The 27,873-nt window shown below is 36.6% G+C and overlaps 2 protein-coding genes across 10 annotated transcripts; both read left to right on the top strand.

Annotated features, from left to right (window-relative positions):
* Positions 1-323: 323 nt before the first annotated feature.
* On the top strand, positions 324-4,768 carry LOC104587141 (agamous-like MADS-box protein MADS4). 9 transcript variants are annotated; one of them, XM_088886843.1, is made up of 7 exons: positions 324-1,093; positions 1,341-1,463; positions 1,672-1,733; positions 1,867-1,954; positions 3,694-3,834; positions 4,208-4,337; positions 4,434-4,768. In XM_088886843.1, exons 1-5 carry the CDS (start codon positions 1,040-1,042, stop codon positions 3,799-3,801), a joined length of 435 nt encoding a protein of 144 aa, XP_088742969.1. In that variant the 5' UTR covers positions 324-1,039; the 3' UTR covers positions 3,802-3,834; positions 4,208-4,337; positions 4,434-4,768. The 9 variants fall into 9 exon arrangements, 6 of the variants coding, with proteins under 6 accessions (XP_088742969.1, XP_088742972.1, XP_088742968.1 ...); XM_088886844.1 differs by having other exon boundaries at positions 327-1,093; positions 3,694-3,735; XM_088886842.1 differs by having other exon boundaries at positions 325-1,093; positions 3,694-4,337.
* A 10,880-nt stretch (positions 4,769-15,648) lies between these two features.
* Positions 15,649-24,459, top strand: NRPB2 (DNA-directed RNA polymerase family protein). Its single transcript, XM_010244616.3, has 25 exons — positions 15,649-16,130; positions 16,321-16,542; positions 16,622-16,912; positions 17,053-17,250; positions 17,509-17,573; positions 17,660-17,746; positions 17,835-17,955; positions 18,056-18,100; positions 18,186-18,323; positions 18,415-18,487; positions 18,594-18,670; positions 18,822-18,929; positions 19,034-19,150; positions 19,749-19,904; positions 19,995-20,099; positions 20,279-20,404; positions 20,503-20,580; positions 20,674-20,769; positions 20,863-20,978; positions 21,109-21,178; positions 21,259-21,312; positions 21,411-21,554; positions 21,742-22,041; positions 23,107-23,529; positions 23,669-24,459. The coding sequence occupies exons 1-25, from the start codon at positions 15,891-15,893 to the stop codon at positions 23,786-23,788; spliced, it is 3,570 nt and encodes a 1,189-aa protein (XP_010242918.1). The 5' UTR covers positions 15,649-15,890; the 3' UTR covers positions 23,789-24,459.
* Positions 24,460-27,873: the final 3,414 nt, after the last annotated feature.

Below are 27,873 nucleotides of genomic sequence, written 5' to 3'. Positions count from 1 at the left end.
AGATGACTGAATATGTAATTGTAGATCTCTTGTTTCTTATGAGAAAGTCGTCGGAGTGGCTTTTTTTTTCACATCGAAGTGGCTGTTTTTTTCACGTCGGAATGTCCACATATTTAGCAACTTTGAAATGTCACCAGTGTGGCTATTTCCATTGTAAACCTGGTGAAACGTTTTAACACTCTGGTTATATCAGGTCTAATCTTGAAAGGTAATTCTGATTGTCCCCAGTATCTTATAGCAACGAACTTTATTTTTCGTCGCTACAAAAGTTAAAGAATCTATACTGATGGCTTGACCATCTACTGACGGAGTAAGGCCACGGATGAAGTATAGCAATATTCGTCGGTATAGCATAAAATAAATTTAATATCAAAGGAGCGAAACATTGGCGCGCATTTTATGCATTTAGGACTTTCCCCATCTCCACGACTCTCTCTCTCTCTCTCTCTCTCATCTCATTCTATTTTGAACTCCATATCTCCCTATTACTCTCCATTTTGCACTCACTTTCATTCCACTCTATTGAAACCCTGTCCTCCATCCACCTCTCTCTACACCCTTCTCCGTTATCCCTCTGATTTTTGTTTGTTCTCATTCTCTTTCACACTTCCTCCACTAAAGCCCTATCCTTCCTCTGTCTTCTCCCTAGGACAATCACCACAGCAGGTCATGCCATCACCATGCCCTAACATTTTGATTTGAAGACATATATGATGCTTGATGATGTTCTCCAATCTCCTTGCAGCGTCATGACTATGTCTCTACACAGTGAATTCTGGTTGTCTACTTGGTTTCTTTGCGTCTTTTTTCTTTCATTTGACTAGAACCCAACATGTCAAGCAGAGTTCACGTCATCTTTATAATTGAGAATTGAGATCGTACAGTCCATCAGATCGGTCTACGTTGATGGTAACATAAAGGGCTAGATGATTCCACGGTCTCTCATTTTTTAAGAGAGAGAGAAAGAGAGAGATAGGAGGGGTGCGGGTGCGGGGGCGGGGGCGAGTGGGAATGGTGGTGGGTCAGATTCAAATTTTCAATGGTTGGTTTAACCAGTCAAGAAATGAAATTATCGCTTCCACTGCTATTACTGGTTATGTTGCCAAACTGTCGTGTGAATCCATATTTATTATGTAATTGCAAAAGTTGTTAGCAACTCTAATGCTCTTTTCTTGTGAGCTTCTACTATTTGATTTTATTCCACAATCAAAATCTGCTTTAATCAGTTGGGATGCCCTGGGATTTTGCAGTGGTTTGCGAATATCTACCTGTGTGCATGTTCACGCCGTCCTTATAAGCGGATTTCCGCATTATGACACTCGTTTCTTTGTTTTCTTTAGCATGCTCAAGACCCTCGAGCGCTACCAAAAATGCAGTTACAGTGCATTGGAAACAAGCCAACCCGCCAAGGAGACATAGGTAGCTTCGAATGTCTCATTCCTAACCAGAATTTTGTTGAGATGGTACTTACTCAACGGGACAAAAGTCTTGGATATAATTTTTAGTTTAAATTGATTGCTTCTTTCAGTTTTTCACTATTGGATTCTGATCGCCAAGTTGTCATAGTTCTTGTTAATATCTTCTATCTATCTACTTGTCCTATATGGCTGAGACCTGGTTTTGATATCCGAATTTCTGACATGGTTTTATTGTTACAATTACCTCATGCAGAGCAGCTACCAGGAATACTTAAAACTCAAAGCAAGAGTTGAGGTCTTACAGCGTTCTCAGAGGCAAGTTTCTTATCATGCAATCCAACTTTCTTTCTTTGATCTCATAGCTATCCTATTTTTGTGAATTTATAATACTGTTTGTTTAACTCAGGGAAGTGATTAACCTGATTCTTCTTTAATCATGTTATTGTAGAAACCTTCTTGGGGAAGACTTGGGTCCACTAACTACAAAAGAGCTTCAGCAGCTTGAAATGTCCTTGAAACAAATTAGATCAACAAAGGTAATTTAAAAACCTAATCTTTGGTTTGATAGTGTTGAGTAGATAATTTCTTTTAAGCCATGCTTTTTTCCCAGGTAGAGTTGGGATTGTACAGTATTTCTGTTACAATGAAAACTTCTGAATACATTGAGAACTGATAGCCAGGAGTAAAGCCTTCCCGTAATTCTTCCCAAAACTACTTAATCATTGCCACTGTCGTTCTCAAAAAGTTGAGCATTCTTCTCCCCCCACAAGCACCAAAAAAACAATCATAGGAAGCAGCCCCTTTAACTCAAACTGTCTATCTTTCAGGTTATCAAAAATGATCATGTGGATTAAGGAAAGCAGCCCTCCCAGCTGAAAGTATCAAGAACTTTGCTTCACACCTTGGTTGTGAATGGACAGTTCATAAGTTGTTTGCAGTCTCCCACTCCACACCATTTTGTTTCTAACAATGATGTGGAAGTACTTGTGCATTGATTTATTCATATCATATCCTAAGTTTTAGATAAGAAGGGTATGGTAATGAATTTTTTTTTTCTTTTCCTACTCTTTGATAGGTATTTACGTTTGTCAGTATAAGGGTGAGAATCAATGCTATACAGGAGTTTGTTTCTTACTGGCTTTCTTGAGAACCATTTCTTATCTTTCAATATAGCAATGGGAGTCCTAAATCTTTAATCCATGCAACTCTGAACTTTGTGGCTGTTGCAAAAACTGTGTCAAGTCATTACAAAGTAGAGGCTGAAAATTAATTTTTCTCACATTTTTAGAACTAACAACACTGCTTTTTATAAGGAGAATGGAGGTTTAAAACTTGAGACCCTTATGTATTTTGTTAGGTGGTCTGCAATTTGCATTCCTATTTTATTTATGTAGGCTCCAATTATCAAAATATCAATATGATATGCCCCACATTGGGACTATCATTTCTGCATCATTGACCATGGAGACAATGGTACACAAGGTTTTTGAAGTTTAAAAGTTTGGGATGATAGAAGACATACCTCTAATGCTAAAAAAATAAAAAATAAAATAAAAAGGTAGAATATTGGTCATATCAATGCACACTGATGCCCACGTCTTGCTATTGAGCATATTGATATTTTGATTCTTGGTAGACTCTAATCCATTGTTGAAAAGACTGATATCTGGTCATATTTTCTGTAGAAGAGATATTCCAGTTATATTTATTTGTTGTTCAATTTCATTGAAATTGTATGGAAAATGTGAGTCTATTTGTTGTGTGTCTTGTAATTAGATTGAACCTGATGTTTGAAGGAGAAATAAATCAAAATGTGCAAGTTACAGTCCCTTATGTCAACCATTTCTAGGGAGAACGGGAAGATATGTCATACTGTATGCCCAACTAGTAAATAGGTCTAGGTGAAGCATTCAAGCTGGGCCTAACTGATATCACCCATACAGCTTCAAAACCACAGTTGTAATAGGGTTTTCCTTTTATTCAATAAGTTGACCTATTATCATCATATTGGCCCTTTGTTGGAGCCATTATTGTAAAATAATATATGTGGATCGATTTGAGTAATACAACTTATATACATTTGCCCGAGGGTCCTTTCTTATGCTAAGAAAGTAATTAATCCCTTTTTAAATGCTTTGCAAACCCAATTAATGCTTGATCAACTATTTGATCTTCAAACAAAGGTGATTAAGTGGTCTTACTTATCTTGGGATTTAATGTTGTTATATTTCCATCTTTCTGCCTTCTAAGTTTGTCTAATGTTGTGCTAATGCAGGAACAAATGCTCCAAGAAGCAAACAGAACCTTAAGAAGGAAGGTATATCACCACCTTAGCATTTCAAATGTGAGCAACTTACAAAAATGCTTGAGAATTTGGGTGTAGGTGCAAGTCCGAATGTACTTGCCTATCTGTCTGGTAATTAGGTTTTTTTAATTTTTTTTAATTCTTCCACATAGCAATGTTTTAGGGCCCAATTAGGGTAAGCACATTACTCTGCATTTCTAATGCCAAGTTCCAAGTGTCTGGGTAACTATATCCACTAATATCTTGCTTTCTGGGGGCTTAAGTCATGCACTCTTACTACTATTTGTTGAAGGTTCAATTTTAGTTCCTTCAAACAACTGTTCAGGTACCAGTTTAAGGTTGACTTTAAGAGTTTAACTGGGCTCCATAAAGCAAAGTAGTTGAATTTTCAAAACTCGTAGATATACTTTATACTGCCTTAACAGAATTCAAGCAGATCACTGAAAATGGTCTCTGATATAATTTTTGTATTGGCAACTGGAAGAAACTAGTTGTGAAAATCCCCTTCGGCTGACATGGGAAGCTGGTGGGCAAAGCATTTCATATAGCCGCTAGGCTGCTCAATCAGAGGGGTTCTTCCAACCATTGGAATGCAATTCAACATTGCAAATTGGGTAAGCTCATCAGAAGTAAAATCCTTAAGGTTTTTTTTTCAAGGTTGGCTTTCTGAATTCATCTAATTTTCTATTTAATTTTCATTTTGCCTATAGGTACAACTCTGTGGGACCAGATCAAATAACTGTTACAACCTCAACCCAGAATGTGAATGGCTTCATTCCTGGATGGATGCTTTGAGTTCTGAATAATAAGTTGAAGCCATAAGCATGCTTCCTACTAGTTATATATGTCATATTGGAGCAAATAAGTTAGTGGAGGTTTATCCAGTTGTTGCTTTGGATAATGCTATTTAGGCCTCTTGTGGCTTAATTGGACAATATTTACATGTATTTATCTCTTACAAAGTTGGTCATGTGTTTTACTATCTCAATGAATGTTACAAGAGCAAAGTTTATTGGTTTGAATGGAATTTCAGGTTATGGTCTTTTGTTCACCCTTTGGATTTGGTTTAGTTTTTTAATGTATAGGTGTGATGCATGTGTTAGACAATTTAGATGAACGGGGTGGAAGGGAATTAATTGTAACAAGTAACAAATTTAAGGTTATGATGAAAAAAACACTACCTATACCAATAGACCTATCTGTTGGTATATATTGGCACTATACCGACGGACAAAATCGTTGCTAAACCTAAGACTTGTACCGATGGTTGCTAGTCCTTATTGTGACGAAAGGAACCATCAGTATAGAAACATATACCCTACCATGACTTTTCTATATATACTGACGGATGTCTTCATCGACGGTTGTAGATTCATTGGTATAGCCATTAATACCTACACATCCGTCGGTATACCCCTATATTGACTATAACAAACTAGACGATTGGAATGATCGTCAGAGTAGCCCATATTGGGTTATACCGACGGATTTTCTAACTATACTGATGGATCTAGTCCATTGGTATATGTCATATTTCCTGTAGTGGCAATCTTCCCTATCCGCAGGAGGTCTCACCCCAAGTTTTCAGCTTCCTACTAAATATTATTTCTTCCTTACAGATTTCTAGGTAAGTTTGTCTCTAACCTAACATGTGAACTTTATCTATAGGGCAGCTCGTCTCCATGCTATTTTAATTCAGGAAGGGTTCTTTTCTCATTGTTGGGTAATAGTTCTCTCTACAGGAGAAGAAGTCAACAGTCCAAAGTAGCTGGAAAATGGCATATCAGAAAGGAAAAGGAAAGGTATGGGAAGATCAGGACAATGCTGTGAACATACACCTGGCGCAAATGCTTACAAAGAAAACTGTGGTGAAAGGAATGCACATGAAGCTACCGATGGAAAAGTGCCCTGAGGTAGATGACGTACTAAAGCACCTAGTAAAGGGTAGAATATTTCCTCACATACAAGTCACCAAGGAATCTTTCAAGAAACATGTGAAGGCCATTTGGAGCATTCTCCATGAGGTAAACATTAATTTTATTGAGGGAGGGCAAATGGAGATATTTATGGAGGATGTTAATGAACGTCAAAGGGTATTGAATGGAGGACCATGGTTTTTTAAAGCTAGTTGGATTTTAGTGGCTCTCTGGACTAACTCGAAAGATGGAACAATTGAAAAACTCCATCACTAGAGAATCTAGCTACAACTTCATCTCATCCCAAGATCCCTTGTGGAAGATACACAAGTCAAAGCCCTTGGGATGATGGCTGGAGAAATAGTGTCAAATCAACCATAGATCCAAAATGGGTAGCTAATCCGAGGGTTATACACAAGAGTTCAAATTACCATAGACATCCGCAGAGCCCTTCTCATGAGCATGTTTGTTAACCTGGATGGCAAACAAAAGTGGATCAGATTTTCTTATGAACCGCTTACCAAGGTTTGCGCTTATTGTGGCCTTCTAGGTTACTGATGGCACCATTGTAAACGGATTGAAACATTGCTTGAAGTGGCATAACAAGAGATGGAGAGCTGGGAGATTGACCACCTAGGAGAATTGTTAAGGTTGGAATTTAAACACGATAAGCCTCTGAAAATTCCACAATACAAAGGAAACCTACAAAGCTGCATGCTAACAATTGTCAGCTCAAATGATAATGGATCTGACGAAGATTTTGATGATGAGGGTCTCTAAGAAAAGAGACGATGCCTTCTGGACCGATCGTCGGTGACAGTTAGAGTCGATGGGAAGCACTTTGATTGTCCAAAATTGGAATGACTAAATAACTCGGACGAGTTAACCCGCGGGTCAAAGAAAAGGCATTTTGAAGGTGAACAAGTTCATCAACAAGAATGTGGCGGCCATGCGCAACATGCAAAGGCTACATGCAGTACATTTGGTGAAGGGAAAATGATAGCTGCTCTAGAAGACAATCCACCTGTCCCGCATGCATCAAAAAGATTTCAAGATGTCCATATGCAAATACTTGGAAAACAAGAACTTGGAAAAGTTATATAATGAAATCGGGTTTCAGATTTGTGGATCTAGAGCTAGGGCTAAATAAACTGGGCCGACCATGTAAGACCATTTACGATCCAGATATGAAAGCAATCTTGTCTATCAATGATGGGTTTTTGAAGTGCTTAGCTGATGATGGAAACAAGTCGATGGTACCTCTCGGCATGCTACTAGGGAAGGGCTCTGAGCAAGAAGCAAGCGATTTAATGAGAACCACAAATATTAGAGGAAAGGTGAATACCAGGCCAAACATGACTATAATCATCGGCCAGAGCCAAGGAACTATGATCATATTGCCGAACGACGATAGTGGAGAAATGGACCAGAACTGGATTGAAGTTGTTGGGGACTTGCTACCTGTTCCACCTCTAAGCCAATCTCTCCTCCGGAATAATATCTCTGCTCTAACCCATTAAGTATGTTGAAAATCACTAAAACCCCAGTCATTTTATTTCTCATTTTATAGCTCTCTTCACTTTCGTCGTTGGATGTTGATAGTGTCAGCCATTAAATTTTTCATCTAGAACAGTTAAGGGTGTTGTAACCCTCAAAAAGTTAAATTCCTCTCTAAGAGCATTAGAAGAACCATCCCCAATGCAAAACTCAGCCTCGGATCCAGCTTGGGGCCTATGTTTGGTCTATGGCAACCCAACAAAGAGTCACTGCACCTCGTTTTGGGAAAATCTAAGCTCTATACTAGAGGAATGTGATAAATGGCTCCTCATAGGTGACGTAAAAGACATAATTAAGGAATCAGATTACAGGGATTGCTCTTGGAATGGTAGAAAACCATCAAAAGCCCTAATCCAATTGATTGAGAACCATGGACTTCAAGAAATAATGACTGTCAGAACCCATTTTACTTGGTCCAATCATAAAAGCGGAAACAAGCTGATGAAAGAGAAGCTAGACAGGGGATTGTCATCACAATGGTGGCATGAGACATTTCCAGAGGCAAGAATTTTGTCCTATCCTACCATTTTCTCAGATCATGCCATATTGCCCTTAAAGACAAGTCCAACCTTAATGTCTGGTCCAAAATAGTTCCATTTTCTACCAATGTGGGCTGATGATGAGGAATGTAATAAACTGATAAAAGAGCTATGGGACAAAGACAAGAAACCAAAATCTTCCTTCTAAACTTAAACCGTGCAAATGGGCTCTTAAGGAATGGAATAAAACAAGATTTGGAAATATAAATGAGAAGCTAAAACTGCTAGAAAGACAAATTTTGGCAATCCAAGAAGGAGATAGTCATGCCAGCAGTGGGGAGCCATTTAGGCTAAGAAGGGAATATGATAAATGGCTGATAAAAGGGGAATAGTTGTGGAAATTGAACTCTAGGGAGATGTGGTTAAAAGAGGGGGACCGGAATACTAGATATTTCCATCAGATGGTCAATTTTAATCAAAAAAGAAAGAGCTTGTAGTTTCTGAAAAAAGAAAGTGGGGAAGTCATGAAACTAGAGGAGGTAGCAGAAATGTTTAAGCCCAGAGCCAAAGAAATTGGGGATTGTCATCATGGACATGACATAAATGTGTTGGGCCTTTTTCATAAAAAAGTGCCAATTGAAGAATGGGAAACTCTGCTCTCCCCTCCCACAGAAGAAGAAATCCATGAAGTAATTAAATCCATAAGATCACATTCGGCACCCGACCCAGATGGGTTCACCCCTTTCTTCTTTCAAAGATACTGGTCTTCATTAAAAGTTGATGTGATAAGCCTAGTACAAAATTTCTTTAGGACTAGTGAATTTCCTCTTGAAATAAATTCCACCAATTTGGTCTATATCCCAAAAGTAAATAATCCAGAAAATCCCTCTCACTTTAGACCAATCAGTGTGTGCAATGTTATCTACAAGATAGTAGTTAAGTGTATGGTTCTGAAGATGCGAAGATACATTAATGAGATCATCTCTCCCAACCAAGCAGCCTTCATCAATGGTAGACAAGGTACTAACATCATAATACTTGCCAAAGAGATCATCAGCAAAATGAAGAAACAAAAGAAAGGATTAGGTTGGCTATTCATCAAAGTTGATATGTCAAATGCGTATGATAGAATGAGAAGGGATTTCATTCTGAAAGTTTTAGAGGAAATGGGATTTCCAAAAAAGTAGTGTAAATTAATAGAATCCTACATTAGTACCTCCAAATTTGCTATAAAAATCAATGGGACCCACAAGGAAATCTTCAGCTTAAGGAATGGTTTAAGACAGGGTGATCCACTGTCCCCATATTTGTTCATCATTGGAATGCAGGTCTTATCGAGCTTAATTGAAAAGGATGAACATGAGCATAACTTGAAGGGTTTCAAACTAGGGAGAAACAGTTCACCAATAACTCACCTACTATTTGCAGATGATTGTGTACTCCTTTGTAAAGCTGATCCGACACTAGTAAGAAAAATAAATTGGGTGTTGCATGAATTTGAACAAATGTCAGGACAGGGTAAATTTGAAGAAGTTGGGGGTGCATTTCAGTAAAAATGTGCACAGAAGAAAAAGAAAACTCTTGGCAAGTTTACTTGGAGTCAAATGCACGGGCTTGAATGACAAATATCTGGGAGCTCATATCCACTTTGGCAGAGAAATAGAGAATGAGAGTAAATAATTAATAAAAAAATGAGCTCTAGATTATCCTTGTGGAAGGCTAAACTACTATCTCAAGCAGGAAGAACCACAATGGTCAAAGCTGTTATGCAATCAGTGCCCATATACATTAAGAGGGTCTCTATATTTAAGAAAAAAATAATATACCAATTAGAGAAGATCCAAAGAGACTTTTGGTGGGTGGGAAGTTCAAAACAAAATACAATGCACACAATAGCATGGGAAAAGATATGCAAGCCGAAAAATGGAAGGGGGCTAGGTTTTTAGGTTTAAGGAAAATGAGAGAATTCAACAAGGCTTTATTTGCCAAACAACTATGGAGATTACTTTCAGATGACTCAAGCTTATGGGTTAAAGTCATTAAACAAAGATACTTGAGGAACAAATCTCCATTCTCACTCTCAAAAAAATCAGTTGATTATGCATGGTGGAAGAAAATAGTGGACATGATGGAACTTATGAAGAACAAATTTATTTGGCAGATCAAAGATGGATCTAATATACATATTCTAGATCCTTGGATCCCATCTTTCCATAATGGGGTTCCGAAACTGCAAGAAGAAAATTCCAATTTAGCCCAAGAAATGACAGTTGAAGACTATTTGGATATGGCTGGCAATTGGGACTTACATAAACTGAGATCTCTATTTTCAATTGATTGTATTGAACACATTGTGCAAACAATGTGCTCTCCTACATATGCAAAGATACCTTGCTATGGAAGGGTCCTAGGAAAACAACATACACTGTCAAGTAAGGATATAACTTTATTAGTGGAGATGCTTCCTCTACTTCAGGACTTTTTTCCAACTAGAATTCAATATGGAAAGCCCCCACTCCATTAAGATTCCAGTTTTTTTATGTGGAAAGCATGGTGGCATGGGATTCTAACGAGAGACAATCTCATATTCCTAATAGAGACCGAAAGAAAATGTCCATTATGCAATGCAGAGACTGAGTCATGGAGACACCTATTTTTCATGTGTCATTATGCAATGCAGTTTGGCTCTAAGCTCAGATTGGAATATCTCTGGAGGAATTCTACCAGAATGGTATCCACATCTCCATAGTGAACTAGGTGACTCAAAAGTTATCTCATTTGTCCAAGGAGAAAAAGATGAGATTTGCATCCTAATTCTTAATAATATTTCGTCTCATCTGGGATGTTAGAAACGTAAAGATAAATGGCGCTTAGGTGTTGATACTCAGGGAAAATAAACTTTTCATGAACCTCACAAAAAACCCGTAAAAATAACATGGATATCTTGGTTAATGGGAACCAAAATCCCATTGACCAAGTTTCTCCCCTCTCAAAATCTAAATAACAAATGAGCCCATACTGTAAACCAATGTTTTAAAAACTGACCCGGAATCGAAAACGTTCTAGCCACCGGTTTCTGGGTTAACGGTTTGACCGTTCGATTTGAACGGATGGCTTGTTCTAACAAAAAAAGGGAAAAAATTAAAATAAAAAGCGGCCAAGAATGGGTTAAACGGGTCATTGACCGATTCAACGGTTTTTTGCCAAGAATAGGGTTTGGGGTAAAACAGTACTGATTGCTTGGATGGTTTCTGGTCCGAACGGTCCGACCATCTAGGTCAACAACAATTTGAAAACATTATTGTAAACCATTCATATGAGATAGTAAATTTAAAGTTGGGATCTCCTATCAACAAAACATGTCCCAACAACCTACTAACATGGTTTGGCACCGCATATCTCACCTTAAGACTGGGACCCACTATAAAAGTGGGACATGTGTAGTGTCATATGACGTTGGGAGGGTGTTGGAACATATGCTATTGGCAGGTGATCTAGACTACTAAATTTTTAGTAGGGACTCTATGGGTTTTGAAAAGTTGGGATAAGTTTAAGAGAAATGATAAAAGTTAAAGGGAGGGAGTTCTTGGTAATCCATAATTCCATATACGTATAATAAAAATGATAGTTTCACGTTTTTTATTTCATCCATAATGTAATTTTGGCTCAGTTAGGAAGGAGTATAAATACATACAAAATAATACAAAATAAGAGGCTTTGCACTCTACATATTTGTATTTGTATTCCTTCCAAACTGAGCCTTTCCTTTTTCCAACATTTACCCCTATAACCTTTTTATTTCTCTTTTTTATTTACACATATAACTAATACCCTTAGTTTTACGCTCTCTTTTCTCAAACATATAATATTGGTTTTCTAATTTTATCCTTTAAATTACAAAAGTAATGAATTACACTTTTCCCCTTTCATATTTGTTATTGAATTTCTAATTATTTACGGTCATGCAGCCATTTAAATGAAAAACAATGAATTTTATCTCTTTCATTCTTCTACCCTTATTATTTTCATCTTTTTTCTCGACTAATATTTAGGATTATAAATAGGTTGGGTTTAGTTCAGGATAGCCTGCCACTCTGGTTCCAATAAACTTTACTTATTCATTTATTTATTTTATTAAATTAAATAAATTATTATATATAGAAGTTTACTTATTTAATTTACTATTTATTTTATTATTTAGAAATAGTTTACTAATAAATTATTATTAGCCTAATATTTGGATTTGTCAATGGGCCGGGTTTAGTTCAAGAAGTTTGTTCCAATTCCATCCCAATAAACTTTATTTATTCATTTATTTATTTTATTAGATTAAATAAATTATTGTTTATAAAATGTTATTTATTTAACTTACTAATTATTTATTTATTTAGAGATAATTTACTAACAAATTATTATTAACCCAATATTTGGGACTATCATTGGTAGGGCTGTCAACGAGTCGGGTCCAGGTAGAATTGAAACCGATTCGACAAGAATTATCAAGGACTTAGAACTGATAGCATCGAACTAATCGGTTCTCGGGACAATCAAGTCTGACTTGATGGACTAGATTATAATAAACCTATTGAAAATATTATATATAATATTAATTTATTTAGTATATATATATATTTATATGAATCGATTTGGGTCTAGATGGAACTAGATTTGACTTGATAAGAATTGAGACAATATATCAAGAACTAGAACTAACCCAATCGGTTTAGGTCCACCCGACATTGACAGCCCTAATCATTGTGTTGGGTTTGGTTTGGAATAGCTTGTACCAGTCCTATCCCAATAAACTTTTATTTATTTGTTTGTTTATTTTATTAAATTAAATAACTTATTATTTATAAAATTTTATTTATTTAATTTACTAAATTATTTATTTATATAGAAATTATTACTATTTAAGGTCATGCCACCATATAAAACAAAAAAAATGAAAGTCATCTCTTTCTTCTCTCTCCACTTAATTTTTTACTCTAAGCTCTCTCTCTCTCTCTCTCTCTCTCTCTATTTTCCCCCTTAAGCCCAATATTCAGGATTGTCAATGGGTTAGGCTTGGTTTGGGATAGCATGTACCAGTCCCATCCCAATAAACTTTATTTATTTTTAAATTAAATAAATTATTATCTATAAAATTTTATATATTTAATTACTAAATTATTTGTTTAGTTAGAAATATTTTATTAACAACTTATTATTAACCCAATTTTTAGATCTATCAATGGGTTGGTCTGGTTTAGGATAGCATGTAGCAGTCCTGACCCAATAAACTTTTATTTATTCATTTATTTATTTTATTAAGTTAAATGAAGTATTACGTACAAAATTTTATTTATTTAACTTAATAAATTATTTATTTGTTTAGAAATAATTTACTAACAAGTTATTACTCCATACCCATCCCCGTTGGCAAGGACAAGGTTATCCCCATCCCTATCCTTACAAAGATTCCCACTCCTTGTGCTTTTTCTATGATGTTAATCATTTTATTTTTTATTTCATAAAAATTAAAATATAAATCATTAAAATTAAAATATAAATCATTAAAATTTATAAAAAAAATTTAATTAAAGTAGTTAGAATTCACAAGCTCCTATTAAAAAGATCAAAATATATCCAAACATATTCATATATATAATATATATATATATATATATATATTTATATAATCGTTGCTATATTAATTTCCTAGAGAAACAACATGTTTTATTTCCTCGTTGTATATATTGTTATTCTTATTTATTCTTAATCGATCCCATTTGTACCTTTCTAGCTATAAAGGGAAAGCTCTACGAGAAAATAAAAAGTAAAAGATAAATAATACTTACTCAACTAACAGAAGTAACTATCCATATTATTGATAATTATTAATTAGAATAATGGGCTTTTTATAAAAAATAATAAAATATGATAAAATGGCAAAATCATATATGTTTACATAAAAATTTAAAAAAGAGTGATAGCAACAAAAAGTTAACTTTTTTTGGACCAAAATGTCCTTTCTTAAATTCCCTCTTGAAATTTGAAAGCAACTACTCATCATCACTGTTCATTGTCTCCTTCGCTTGAATTTTAATATTCATTGTCGTCTCCCCAGAACATCACCAACAATGGTAGCAAACAAAAATTGAAAAACAAAATGGCTCTTTAATGTGAAATGCCCTTTTTTATGTAAGCGTTAATGTTCGATGACATCGGTGAGAATTTGCAGAGCAGAAGAAAGTGAGAACTTTCTCCGAAGTCTTGCTGTTGGCATTTCTTCCTTCGTGTCTTTCTCTGGTTAACATTAAACATGTCTCTCTTCCAAACCCATTTCGAGCTCATGTCGAATGGATAAGTTGAAGTTCCCACCTCCATTAACTAGGTTTCTAAGAAGCAATGGAGGGAATAGAAGTAGAGGTAGGTCCTTCGCCAGACCCCTGTTCGTGAGAAAGAAGAATACGACCATCAAAACCCAGGAGTCCTCTTCACCGTACCGAAGGTCACCTATATCAGGCAAATCCACATTAGAAGGTCCAAGCAAGCTGCGTCTAAGCTTGGATGCACTGGTACCGCTTCTAAATGCTGGTGCCATTAAATCTGGGATGCTTTGCTTTGTAAGTTGTAACTATATTGTTAAAAGGCCGAAACCCAGAACTTGCTTTTCCAATTAAGTTATCGGAGAAAGGTTGAAGTCGTGGAAGATTCAATGAAGAGAGAACCCAAGCTAGAGGATTCAAAAAAAGAATACGATTCAGAAGAAGATGATGAAGCCAAGGTCTTTGTGTCTTCTTCTCCGTTGAAGAACGCTTTACTGCTTTATGAGATGCAGATTTGAGCCGTTGTTCAGTGGAGGGAGACAATGAACAATGGTAACGAACAGGAGGGAGACAATGGAAAGTTGCGTCTGGAGGAGGGAGACAATGAACAATGGTGATGAATAGGAGTTTGGGGCATTTTAGTCCAAAAAAAACCTCTCCCGCATACTGTTTTGGTTATTTTTTTGAAACGTGCATATGGTTTTCTTAAATGATCATAATTCATCATTTTTTTTATGTAAAAAGCCCTAAAATAATTATAACGTAATCAATTATTCAAGTTGTAATAATCTTTGTATATTATAATTAAAAAATTTTAAATTTTCATAATGTGATTTTTTCTTAATTCTATTTTTATTTGTTTCATATTAAATAAATTTTACTAATACATATATTTTTAATATGCACATGCTCTTCTGCTAATAACCGAAAAAATACTAATTTTTCATGACGAATTACTACTACCATCTATTTTTCTGTTATTTTTTAAGGACTTATACTATTACTACTACCTTCTATTCATACAATTTTCATAACTAAATAAAATATAATATTTTACTTAAAAAACCAATTTAATTACAATTTTAACATAGCAATAGATTAGTTTCAATTTTTTTCCCGGTATCAAAGTTGAAACCAGTACCTTGTATTTAAAACAGAAACCTGGATTGCTTTTACTGATGATGTGGCTAATAGTTTAAAGAAGCCAACTAATTTTTAACACGTGTTTGTTTGAAGAGTAGTCAGCTCGAAAATTCCATAATCCAATCTTCTATGATAGTAGAACAACCATCAGCCGTTAGATTTGCTAGTATGATCCTTGAACTGTTGCCAGCGCCAACAGTTTTTCCACACGCGCGTCCCAGGGCTAGGGCCCACCTCACCGGTCACCGCCTTAGCCTCCGTGCGGCTCGTTCGAACAGTCTTTAAAGCCTTTCATCGGGAACATTTCCATATTTCTATACTTTATTTCATTAACAGATATTCTCAATACAAGGCTATAATAACTGTTCGAACGTGTTTTGCACTGACTGGAATCCGGTTTCCTCACTCAGCCCCTGGACCAACCGCCTCTGTCGATCCAGGAAGTCTTTAACCTACGCACTCCGTTAACTAGCCCCATCTTCACTTCTCCCTATATAAGTCCATGTTTCATCCATTCACGGGGTATTTTGCTGCGGAAGAACCCCCCTCTTCTTTCATCGCTTCGACGGGGTTTTCCTTTTCCACACAAAACCAATTTACCCGGCAAAACGAAATCTTGCATAAATTTAAAAGAAATGGGTTAATAAACAAGCATTCGAACATTTGTGCACTAAGACAATACTGATTTGAAGCTCCCAGAGGATCAAACATCTAGGGTTTTTGATTCGCGTTCACTGAGAAATTAGGGTTTCTTTCCGAAAATGTACGGCGGAGACGAGTATGATCCCTCAATGAACGATGAGGACGAAGAGATCACTCAGGAAGATGCCTGGGCGGTGATCAGTGCTTACTTCGAGGAGAAAGGTCTCGTGAGGCAACAGCTCGATTCCTTCGATGAATTCATCCAGAACACTATGCAAGAAATTGTTGACGAGTCTGCCGACATCGAGATCCGTCCCGAGTCACAGCACAACCCCGGTCGCCAGTCCGACTTCCTTGAGGTTAGACATCGGTTCTTTCTTCAGATAGAAACTTAATTTCTAGGGTTTTTACCAGTTTGAGGTGTTTTCAATTAGTATAGATGTTCAATTGGAAAACGTATATTTGATTGGAAAACAAGATGTGGTGATTTTAATGGAACTTATTTTGGCCACCATTCCTAAAGACAATACTCATGGTCGTTTGATGCAGACTATATACAAGATTAGCTTTGGTCAGATATACTTGAGTAAGCCCATGATGACGGAGTCGGACGGTGAAACTGCAACCTTGTTTCCAAAGGCGGCAAGGCTGAGGAATCTGACCTACTCGGCCCCATTGTATGTGGATGTCACCAAAAGAGTAATAAAAAAAGGGCATGATTGTGAGGAAGTCACTGAGACTCAGGAATTCGCCAAGGTCTTCATTGGGAAGGTATTGATATTTCCAGTTCCCAAGTGATAATTAATAATATATGAACTAGTCTATGTGCTTATTATGTACTAAATTTCAGGTTCCTATAATGCTCCGATCAAGTTACTGCACTCTGTATCAAAATTCAGAAAAGGATTTAACAGAGCTTGGGGAGTGTCCATATGATCAAGGTGGATACTTCATCATTAATGGAAGTGAGAAAGTTCTGATTGCTCAGGAGAAAATGAGCACCAACCATGTCTACGTGTTTAAGAAGAGGCAGCCCAACAAGTATGCCTATGTGGCTGAAGTCCGGTCTATGGCGGAATCGCAAAACAGGCCACCCAGCAGCATGTTTGTTCGGATGCTTTCTCGGACAAGTGCCAAAGGGGTTAGTTTCTCTCTAGCATATCTGGCATTGTCTTTCCCTTTTTTCTCTATAATGTTTGAATTATTTGTTAATCCATTTCTTTATGTTTGGATGTGAGTTCATTTTACCTCATGTTGCCATATCACATCATTTTACTGCAGGGATCTTCAGGACAATATATACGTGCTACTCTTCCATATATCCGGACGGAAATCCCTATAATTATTGTGTTTAGGGCTTTAGGATTCGTTGCTGACAAAGATATACTGGAGCACATATGCTACGATTTTTCTGATACTCAGATGATGGAATTGCTACGCCCTTCTCTGGAAGAAGCATTTGTGATTCAGAATCAACAAGTACATATCCCTCCCTTTCCTTTTCTTCCCCCCTCTTCAAGTTTTGAGTAGGGTTCATGATTTAATGGAGCATTTTAATTCCTCTTTTTGAATGATGTACATGAAATTTGAGCTTTTCAAGTTTTAAGCTGCACTTTTTTCTAGGTCAAAATGTAATTCTCCTATAGGCCCAGAGTGGTAGATGAATATTGGCTTACTTCATCCTGTAGTAGAATAACTAACTTGACATGTCTCTGTGTGCTCTGTTTCTTTTTGTAGGTTGCATTGGATTACATTGGGAAAAGAGGATCTACTGTGGGTGTGACTAGGGAAAAGAGGATAAAGTATGAATTAAATTCTCTACTTTTTCCCCCTCTATCAGTTTTGCATTTTTCACAAAGTTGCTCAAAAACTTTTGCTTATTTTGCAGGTATGCTAAAGAGATTCTTCAAAAAGAAATGCTTCCACATGTTGGTGTTGGGGAATATTGTGAAACAAAGAAAGCTTACTATTTTGGGTATGTGCCTTTTCCAGACAGTAGATATTGTTCGTGTTGCCATGGCTGCAGAATCATATTCATTGATTATCACACGGTTTCTTGATAGGTATATCATCCATCGTCTTTTGCTTTGTGCTCTTGGACGAAGAGCAGAAGACGATAGGGATCACTATGGTAACAAGAGATTGGACCTTGCTGGTCCCTTACTTGGGGGCTTGTTCCGAATGGTTTGTTATTCATGTTGTTCTTTTGGTTGTTCAAATTAAAGTTCTGGCATTTTGCTTTCTGATTGTGATAGTTTCTTTGTGGTATATTTGCATTTTACAGCTTTTCAGAAAGTTGACTAGGGATGTGAGAGCATATGTTCAGAAGGTTCCCTTTTCTGTCCCTTGATGAGTTTAGCCATGCCAGTTCTTTTCATGAGTTCTTTTTGAGCTTACGTATCTTCATGGAACAGTGTGTCGACAATGGCAAGGATGTTAATTTGCAATTTGCAATCAAAGCAAAGACTATCACTAGTGGTCTGAAGTACTCCCTTGCCACTGGAAACTGGGGTCAGGCAAATGCAGCTGGTACAAGAGCTGGAGTTTCACAGGTTAGAGTTGTGTTTTTATTTTTCTTGATTATGTAAACATGTATTCTTGTTTGAGTTGAGGTTTGATTCGGTATAGATTTGTCTGTGCTAGGTTTTGAATCGCTTGACGTATGCTTCTACACTGTCTCACTTGCGAAGGCTAAACTCTCCAATAGGGCGCGAAGGTGAAACTTTTAGTTCTTTCTAGCATTTGGGTTCATGTTGTTGGTGATGTTTTCCTATCCTATCTTTATTCCTCCTTTAATCATGTTCTGTTTCTTCTTTAATCAGGGAAATTGGCAAAGCCCAGGCAGTTGCACAACTCACATTGGGGGATGATGTGCCCTGCAGAGACACCAGAAGGGCAGGTAACTGTGCTTCACTTTTCTTTTTGATCAATATATTTCACATTTGCACAATTATGTTATACTTCCATTGGCATGTCAGAAGGAAACGGTTTAGAGAACAATATTCTATAAAATTTAGTTTCAATACGTTTTATCTGGTGGATTTTTCTAGGCTTGTGGACTGGTGAAGAATCTGGCACTGATGGTGTACATCACTGTTGGATCCGCAGCAAATCCTATCCTGGAATTTTTAGAAGAGTGGAGTACTGAAAATTTTGAGGTTATCTATTCTACTTATTTATTATTATCATATGAAAGTTGCCTGACTTGATGTGAAGTTACATATCCTGATAACTTTTAAATTTTTAATTTTTTTCTTCATAGGAAATATCTCCTGCAGTTATTCCTCAAGCAACAAAAATTTTTGTCAATGGTTGCTGGGTTGGCATTCATCGTAATCCTGAGCTTTTGGTGAAGACACTGAGGCAGTTAAGACGGCAGGTCTGTACTCTATTTTCTTTAAATGCCACAAACTGAAAGTTTTGTCACCACGAACCTGCATGTTTCTTTCTTCTACAATGCAATGTGTAAGTTCGTTATCTGTGTTTAGTATTCTTTTTTCCAACCGCCTTTTCTTGTCATTTCATCATCACTTATAAGTGGTATCAATTTTCCCTTTTGTTGTTTCACCTCTATTTATTGATTGGGTTTCTTTTCACATTTAGACAATTGCATTACTGAGCCTGCTCAAGTCTTTTGGCAGTCATATATCATAGGTATCCTGAAATTGTTAATCATATGTTGTGCAAGAATTAACTCTTATGGGACTTGTTTTCATTCAAAAGGCATGCACATCATCCACTACATTTTCTTTAGGGTCCTTGCAACATCTATACACGTTCTTTTTTCCATCTAAGATACACTTGTATTCATTTTGTGTATGCACAAACTCAGAGACACCTTCGTTCCATGATAATAGAAATTCATGCATCTAAGTTCAAACTTTCTGTTTTGATAGATAGGTTTGAGCTTTCTCCAACCTGCATATTCCATAAATGATTTTACCCTGCTAAGAACTGGAATTGCCCATCTTTTGCAGGTTGATGTCAACACCGAAGTTGGAGTCATCCGAGATATCCGTTTGAAAGAATTACGACTTTATACTGACTATGGCCGTTGCAGTCGTCCTTTGTTTATTGTGGAGAAACAAAGGCTGCTGATAAAGAAAAAGGACATTCGTGCTTTGCAGCAAAGAGTCAGTATAATTTGATAAATGACTTCTCTTGGGTTTAACATCTATTACTTGTATATGTAATGCTTTCTTTCCTTTTTCTGTCATTAACAGGAATCTTCTGAAGAGGGTGGATGGCATGACCTTGTTGCTAAGGGATTTATAGAATATGTAGATACAGAGGAAGAGGAAACAACAATGATTTCCATGACTATTAATGTGAGTATCCAACAGGTGTTCCACTTCTGTAGCAATTTTTTCTTCTGTCTTGGTCAAAACTAGGTCATTCTGTAAGGAACAAATAAAATCTTGATATTCTAGACTCTAGATTATATAGTTTTTTCACTTCCAACAAATGTATACTGATTGCTGTTCATATAACTCATTATTCATTACAGGATCTTGTAACTGCAAGGCTTAACCCGGAGGAAGCATATTCTGAAACTTATACCCATTGTGAAATCCATCCATCATTGATATTGGGTGTTTGTGCTTCTATTATTCCATTTCCTGACCATAACCAGGTTGGTTTGTTATCGGTATATTTTATGAATTATTTTTATTTTGCTTCCCCCTCCCTTTCAGGGTTTCTCTTATTTTTTTTCTTTGCAACATAATGCAGTCTCCACGTAATACGTACCAATCGGCAATGGGCAAGCAGGCCATGGGAATCTATGTCACAAATTACCAATTACGAATGGTATGCCTTTTGTTTCTTGTCTATTCTTGTTTTCATGTATCTATTGTTGACATTCTTCTTTTACTAATCACTCATTCTTTGCTCTAAATCCAGGACACTTTGGCGTATGTGCTTTACTATCCCCAGAAACCTCTTGTTACAACTCGTGCCATGGAACACTTGCACTTTAGGCAGTTGCCTGCTGGCATTGTAATATTTTGTTTATATCTTAATTTCCTCTACATTCCCTGTTCACTGTTACAAGTGTACTGACTGTTAACTGTGTCAATGGTCTTTTGAAAGAATGCAATTGTTGCCATTGCCTGCTATTCTGGGTACAACCAAGAGGATTCTGTTATTATGAATCAATCTTCAATAGATCGTGGGTTCTTCAGATCATTATTCTTCCGTTCATATAGGTAACTGAGTCTATAATGGTTTTAACTATTGCATTGCTTTTTAAAGCCACTAGTTTCTCCTTCTTGTTCTTTTTCCATTATTATATTTGTTTCACCAGCTATTATAAAATTGACTGTGTTTGTTATACAGGGATGAAGAGAAGAAGATGGGAACACTTGTTAAAGAGGACTTTGGGCGTCCAAGCAGGGAAAATACCATGGTGAGTGCTAATATAAATCATAGATTTGGTTCTTTGTTGATTTGGGGTAACTTTGTATTAAACTCAATCATGTTTTACAGGGGATGAGACATGGGTCTTACGATAAATTGGATGATGATGGTCTTGCACCACCTGTGAGTATGCTAGAAAACCTTGTAGAATGACTTTGTGCCTTTCATGGCCTGGAAAACTAATCACCTAACTTTAAACACAATTTATGCTTGTGGATTAGGGCACAAGGGTCTCTGGTGAGGATGTCATAATTGGGAAGACAACACCCATTGCTCAGGATGACTCTCAGGGGCAGTCTTCAAGGTATACAAGGCGTGATCACAGTACAAGCCTTCGTCACAGTGAAAGTGGAATGGTAGATCAGGTAACTACATAATCTTCTAGATATGGTTTCTTTTTTCTAAATCAGATTCTTGATTTAAGCAGGTTGGTTTGATTTTATGTCAGGTGTAGGTGGTGAAAATAGAATTATGCATATGCGTGTAGTGATTTTTTGCAGTTCCCAAACCTGCACTTAAGTTGATGTCTCAAATGTTGTGGTGGTTTTGTAGGTTTTGTTGACTACAAATGCTGATGGCTTAAGGTTTGTGAAAGTAAGGATGAGATCAGTTCGGATACCCCAGATTGGGGACAAGTTCAGCAGTAGGCATGGTCAGAAGGGAACTGTTGGCATGACATACACACAGGAAGATATGCCATGGACTGTGGAAGGCATTACCCCTGATATTATTGTGAATCCACATGCTATTCCTTCTCGAATGACAATTGGTCAGCTTATTGAGTGTATCATGGGAAAGGTTGCTGCTCACATGGGAAAAGAGGGAGATGCTACTCCTTTTACTGATGTCACAGTAAGTTGGACTCTTGCTCAGATCTAACGCATGATCATGATGACTTGTATTGCAAGTTAGTTTCTTAAAACCTAATATATTTGATTGTGTTTAATGTTGCTATTGTGAAATGAATACAAACCTGCAGATGAGTAGGGCTGTCAATTGGGCTGGATTTGGTCTAATCCAATCCAGTCCAATGTGAAACCATTACAAATGGACCAGGTCCAATCCAATCCAATGAATATTTTGGACCAGTCCAATTTAATGTCTGGACTGTCCAATCTGTTTGAATTCGTTTTAATTTAGATAGGTTTCAACTCGAACCTGGTCCATTGATACCTATCTTCTTATATCAATGGACCAGATATTGGCTCAATCCAATCCAATCCAATAAATACTTTGGACCATCAAGTCTGCATTGGTCCAAATATGTTTTGTTGGTTTGTCCAATCCATCCAAATTGATTTTGGTTTGGACAGGTCCAATCCAAAACCAGTCCATTGACACCCTTACGGATGACAGACTTGCTACTCGCTAGATAGGGTTTCATATGTATGATTTGACTTGTGGATAACTTGTCCTTGAAATTCAGTTTTAAAGCCTTCTCAAATTTCTAATCCATAAAGTAAGGGGGATGGTGAACTTTTGTCTGATTTTATGTAGTAGCAGTCCAATTAGAAGTATTAAGTGGATGGTGATTGGTGACCTGAAAACATTGGTGCAAATACGACGCCTATCTGAGTCTCTGTCCATTTGCTAAGGTTCTGTTTTTGGTTCCACATTTGCTTGGGTTCTCATTGTGTTTGTTTTGGTTCAATTGATGAATATTGTAATGCTTATCTTGAATGGATAAAACATGCATATGAAAAAACCATGCATAGCAAAATTTTGAGTGGGCAATGACCAGTTTTAGGACTAGAACAATTGAAGACGGCAATCCTCCTGACTGGGTCCCAAGTCAGCTCCTAGTCCATTTTGAATCGATAGGTTATATTTCAACCACCATAGAATGTAGCTGCCTTCGATCAAATTTCATGGTAATCCTGGTTTGGTTTATAACAATCTGAGTTCTTATACATTCAGGTGGACAACATCAGTAAAGCCCTTCACAAATGTGGGTACCAGATGCGTGGTTTTGAGACCATGTACAATGGTCACACAGGCCGGAAGTTGACTGCTATGATATTCCTGGGTCCCACTTACTACCAGAGGTTGAAGCACATGGTGGATGATAAGATCCATTCACGAGGGAGGGGGCCAGTGCAGATTCTCACCAGGCAGCCTGCTGAAGGACGGTCTCGTGATGGTGGTCTCCGATTTGGGGAGATGGAACGAGATTGTATGATTGCTCATGGGGCTGCACACTTTCTCAAAGAACGATTGTTTGACCAGAGTGATGCCTACAGAGTTCATGTATGTGAGCGTTGTGGGCTGATTGCCATTGCCAACCTCAAGAAGAACTCATTCGAGTGCAGAGGTTGCAAGAATAAGACGGACATTGTTCAGGTAAAGACTGCTAAAGCTTATTTTTGTCCTGTGCTGTCCTAGAGTTGGGAGTAATTTTAGGTCTCTCGTGGTTGTTGAGTCCATGGTTCTGCTATTCTCTGTAGGTAACATGTTATTGTCTGGTGTGGTTTTTATGCAGGTACATATACCTTATGCTTGTAAACTGCTTTTCCAAGAGTTGATGTCTATGGCCATTGCCCCTCGGATGCTGACAAAGGAAGTGAAGCCATCCAAAGATCAAAAGAAGAAAGGAGCTTGACTGAAAAATCTTTAACCTCAACTTTGTTCAACCTGTATCAACTGGTTTAAAGTAGTCATGGGAATTTCGAAGCTAATCTAGTTGTTCCGAGTTGAAAGCCAATGGCATTGGCTACATTACAGCAACTCCAGGGAATGAGGAGATCACATGGAAGCCAACACATAATGCGATGAGAACCAAGTATACATTGGCGTCTCTGTTGATGGGTGGGAGGAAGTGGAGATCAACCACTCTGGTACAACATCGCGGACAATAGATTTTGGGTGTTTCCATTTGGCACGACACTTGAGCATTTGAAAAGAACTGAAGCATGTTGTTGGTAGTTGAAGCATGGGGCAGCCCTGTTGAGAGTTCTTGTTTATGTATATGGGACTACACAAGGGATTGCTTTGCCATGTAGAGGAAGGAGAACTTGTCTTATTTATCCCAAGAGTTGGGAGAAAAAGACGGTTGCTACCGAACTAGTTGCCGAATGCTATTGTATCAGTGACCTTTGCCGCTATTTACTTTGATTTAGATGGCCATCTAATCTAACATCATAAGTTGCGGGTCCCAATTGGACCGTGTTGTGTAGTTGCATGTTAGGTTACGGGTTCAGTTTTAATTGTAATGATTTTATTGTATTATTAACATTTGCTTGAAATTTCTGCAACTGGCGGTTTTCTGTACAAGTTTCTTTTGTGGATTGTGCAAGTATTTGATGTCGATAGCATAATTATTTATTCGAGTTTTCCGGTGTTATTCCGCAAGGGGTGCCGTACAAACTAATGGAAATGCACCAAAGTCCGAAGTTACTCAAATTACCTGAAAGGCAATTTATTAAAAAAAAAACTTCAACAATAATAAATAAAAGGTTTGATGATTGTAAATAAGGCTCGGTTTGGAAGGACATACAAATATGTACCGTGTAAAATCTTGTATTTTGTATTATTATGTATATATTTACTCTTTTCAAACTGAGCCTGTTTTTCTTTTTTCACTCAAGAAGGCTTAGTTTGAAGGAGTATAAATACATACAAAACAATACAAAATAAGAGGTTTTGCACTTGACATTTGTATTTGTACTCATTTCAAACCGTGTTTGGTTGTAGTGCAATTTTATTTGCATTAGTACAAATGTATGGAGTGCAAATAAAAAAAATACAAAAGTTTGGTTTAATTTGTTTTGGGTTTTATTTTATTGTCTTATTTTATTTCATTTATATTGTGATCAAACAAAGTAAGACAAAATTTGAGACAAAAATAAATCAAAATTTGCATCTAAATCATTTGTACTACCATAATTTTGTATTAGTGCAAATAAATTTGCAATGCAATCAAACACAGCGTAAACTTTTTATCACACGCTTTAGTCTCGGAGTATGGTGCAATTTTAGTAATTTTCAAAAATGCTTCCCATAAAAAACCTTACCCATTTAACAAAGTTATATAAGAAGATTAACAATTCACAATGTCTTATTGTCCGTGTATATCAATCAAAAAAATGTCTAGTCTATGTATTAGCAATAAGCCAGTACGGTTTGAATAAATCTATGTATGGGCAATAAGCCAATTCACAATGTCTTATGGGTTGGCTTGAATTGAAGTTGGGGTTAAAGGTAGGGTTGAAAAATATAAATCTAAATTAACTTCGAAACATTCTTAGTCTCCTTGTCTAATAGATCAAGTGGTGATGAGGGCTGGTTGTGGACATTAGAGTGTAGGGGTATTTTTTCTGTAAGATTTGCCTACACTCTTTGGTGTAGGGCCTGAAGCGTTATGTCCTTTTGGGTGTAACAATATTGAACCATCAGAACATTTAGTTTGATTTTGTTCATTTTTTAGAGCTATTTGGTTTGAGTCTTTTTTATATCTTGGAGACCGGATCAACCTTCAAATTTAACTGTTGCTAAATGGATTCGAAGTTTTGTAATTGGTGCACAGAGTCATGATGTCTTACCTGATTTTCATGACTATTGTGTTGTGAAAGATTTGGAAAGCTTATAGTCATAACAAATGCATTTTCCAAGGGTATTTGGCTCAGCCCATGGATGCACTTCAGAATGTGCATCCTTTCTGAGGAATGACATAATATTCAACAAACAGCAACACAGAGGATGTTGAAGGTGTGTAAGCATATGACTATTCTCTCTTCTTTAAAGCATTGCTCAGTGTTTCATCATTAGAAAATCTGTGTGATAAATGACAATCTCAACGTGATTACTGCCTTGCAAAGGACATTGCTCTCTTCATCATGGGCTGCTCAACCAGTTATATATGACATTAAAAATGTTGCTGCTAATTTTGATGATTTATGTTTCTTTCATGTGCATAGATCTTTAAACTTGATTTATCATACTTCGGCTACAAAGTTTTGGGGATTTCACCATGAATTAGTTTAGAACTTTGGATTACTCCTCCAGATGTACTCCTTCGACTTTTTTAGCAATTGAAATTTTAATTGCACCAAAAAAAACTTTGGATTTGATTAGGGCTGAAACATTAATCAACCTGACCCAAACGAAAATGCTACATGTCTTTGCATTTGTATTGAAGTTTGGGTTAAGGGTTGGTTGAAAAAAATAAATCCGACTTAATTTTGGATTTGGTTAGGGTTGAAGCATTAACCAACCTGACCCAACCGAAATGCAATATGTCTTTGTATTTGTATTGTATAAATATCATATGCATGCATGCAATTATGTATTTATGAATTCATGTATTCATATTTATGTAATTATGTGTATGCAGTTTTGCATGTATGAAGGCATGTATCCATGTATATGTATAGTGCTCATCAATGGGTTGGATTGGGTATGGGACCTAATAAGGAAATGTGTAGAACAACACCCAATCCCATAGTCGTTAGAGTAATAAATTTGGACATCATAATATAATAATACTATTAATATACAATGAGAGTTCTAGTTGAGGGTATCTTAGGTGATGTTTGGTTTCGTGGGCATTTATTGAAAAAATATTGTTACATCAGCATCATGTGTATTGGCATTTATTGCATATGAAACTACTGTTTGGATTTTTACCATTTATTAAATAAACACTGAAAAATTGAAATGTTTTGATTTTTGTGCATGAGGCATTTGGAGAAACATCAAAATTTTGTTTTCCATAACGTTTCGGTATTTCTTAAAATGAACTGTTTATGTGGCACACTTTTATGGGGTGTTAATCTGAGGTGGAAAGTAAAAAATGTTTAAAATAATGTCCAACCAAACAACAAAAGTTAGAAACATTTAGGCCCCATTCACGTTTTGGTAAATTACTTACTTGGGTAAATGCAGTTATCGGGGTAAGTTTTTCTTGAAAAACACTTTCCCGGATAAATACATTTACCCATGTTCTTTTATTTCTCATGTAAATAAGGAAATGACCATTTTAGCCATAAAGATCCATTATTAAAAAGGGTATTTTTGTCCCATTCAAGTGTTGGCAACTTTCCCCCTAGGTGAGAAAGTGATTTACCCACTTAGGAGATGAGATTCACTGGTCCCCACATAAATATGAAAAAAAAACATGAGATTCTTGGCCAATGGGAACCAAAATCCCATTGACCAACTTTCCCTCTTTTCAAAATCCGAAAAAAATGCCCCTTAAAGTAAAAATGTTTCAAATAAAAATTGTATATATAAACATTTAAAGCAATAAATAACCCATTTATAAATACCCGCAAAACCACACATATCTTTAATGTCCTCATCCAATTATACACCAAATACGGGTGCGAGTTGGATTAGCCCAAAAGCTTTGGGCTTGGGCTCCGAGTCGGATGACAAAAGCGCAACCTGAGAAGTGACTTCAACACGGCTGCTCACACCTTGAACTCTATCTTTTTTTTTTTTTTACCAAAAAAAAGGAAAAAAACTGTTTTTTTGGATTTTATTAGTTGACGTGTTATTTCATTTATCAATATAGTTAGGGAAAATTTTCGATCGGTACCTTATAATTTGGGCCTAGTGTCACTTTGGTCCTTAAACATTAAAATACGACGATTCAATACCCGAACTTTCAAAATGTGCCAATCCAGTACCTGCCGTTAACCAGTTGTTAAGTGGCATTTGAAAAGATGTAAATGCTCTTCAAGTGTC

The sequence above is a fragment of the Nelumbo nucifera genome, chromosome 1 (assembly GCF_055504915.1).
Source record: "Nelumbo nucifera cultivar China Antique chromosome 1, China Antique-T2T, whole genome shotgun sequence".
Lineage (NCBI taxonomy): Eukaryota > Viridiplantae > Streptophyta > Magnoliopsida > Proteales > Nelumbonaceae > Nelumbo > Nelumbo nucifera.
This window is presented reverse-complemented; position numbering and strand designations above follow the sequence as displayed.

Bases quoted from the DNA above. Each gene is read 5' to 3' on its own strand.
- LOC104587141 (XM_088886843.1), top strand. From the start codon at position 1,040: ATGGTTGGTTTAACCAGTCAAGAAATGAAATTATCGCTTCCACTGCTA. The intron at 1,094-1,340 runs GTTATGTTGCCA...TGTTTTCTTTAG, and splicing joins CGCTTCCACTGCTATTACTG to CATGCTCAAGACCCTCGAGC. The intron at 1,464-1,671 runs GTACTTACTCAA...TACCTCATGCAG, and splicing joins ACCAGAATTTTGTTGAGATG to AGCAGCTACCAGGAATACTT.
- NRPB2 (XM_010244616.3), top strand. From the start codon at position 15,891: ATGTACGGCGGAGACGAGTATGATCCCTCAATGAACGATGAGGACGAA. The intron at 16,913-17,052 runs GTTAGTTTCTCT...ATTTTACTGCAG, and splicing joins CTCGGACAAGTGCCAAAGGG to GGATCTTCAGGACAATATAT. The intron at 22,042-23,106 runs GTAAGTTGGACT...TTATACATTCAG, and splicing joins CTCCTTTTACTGATGTCACA to GTGGACAACATCAGTAAAGC.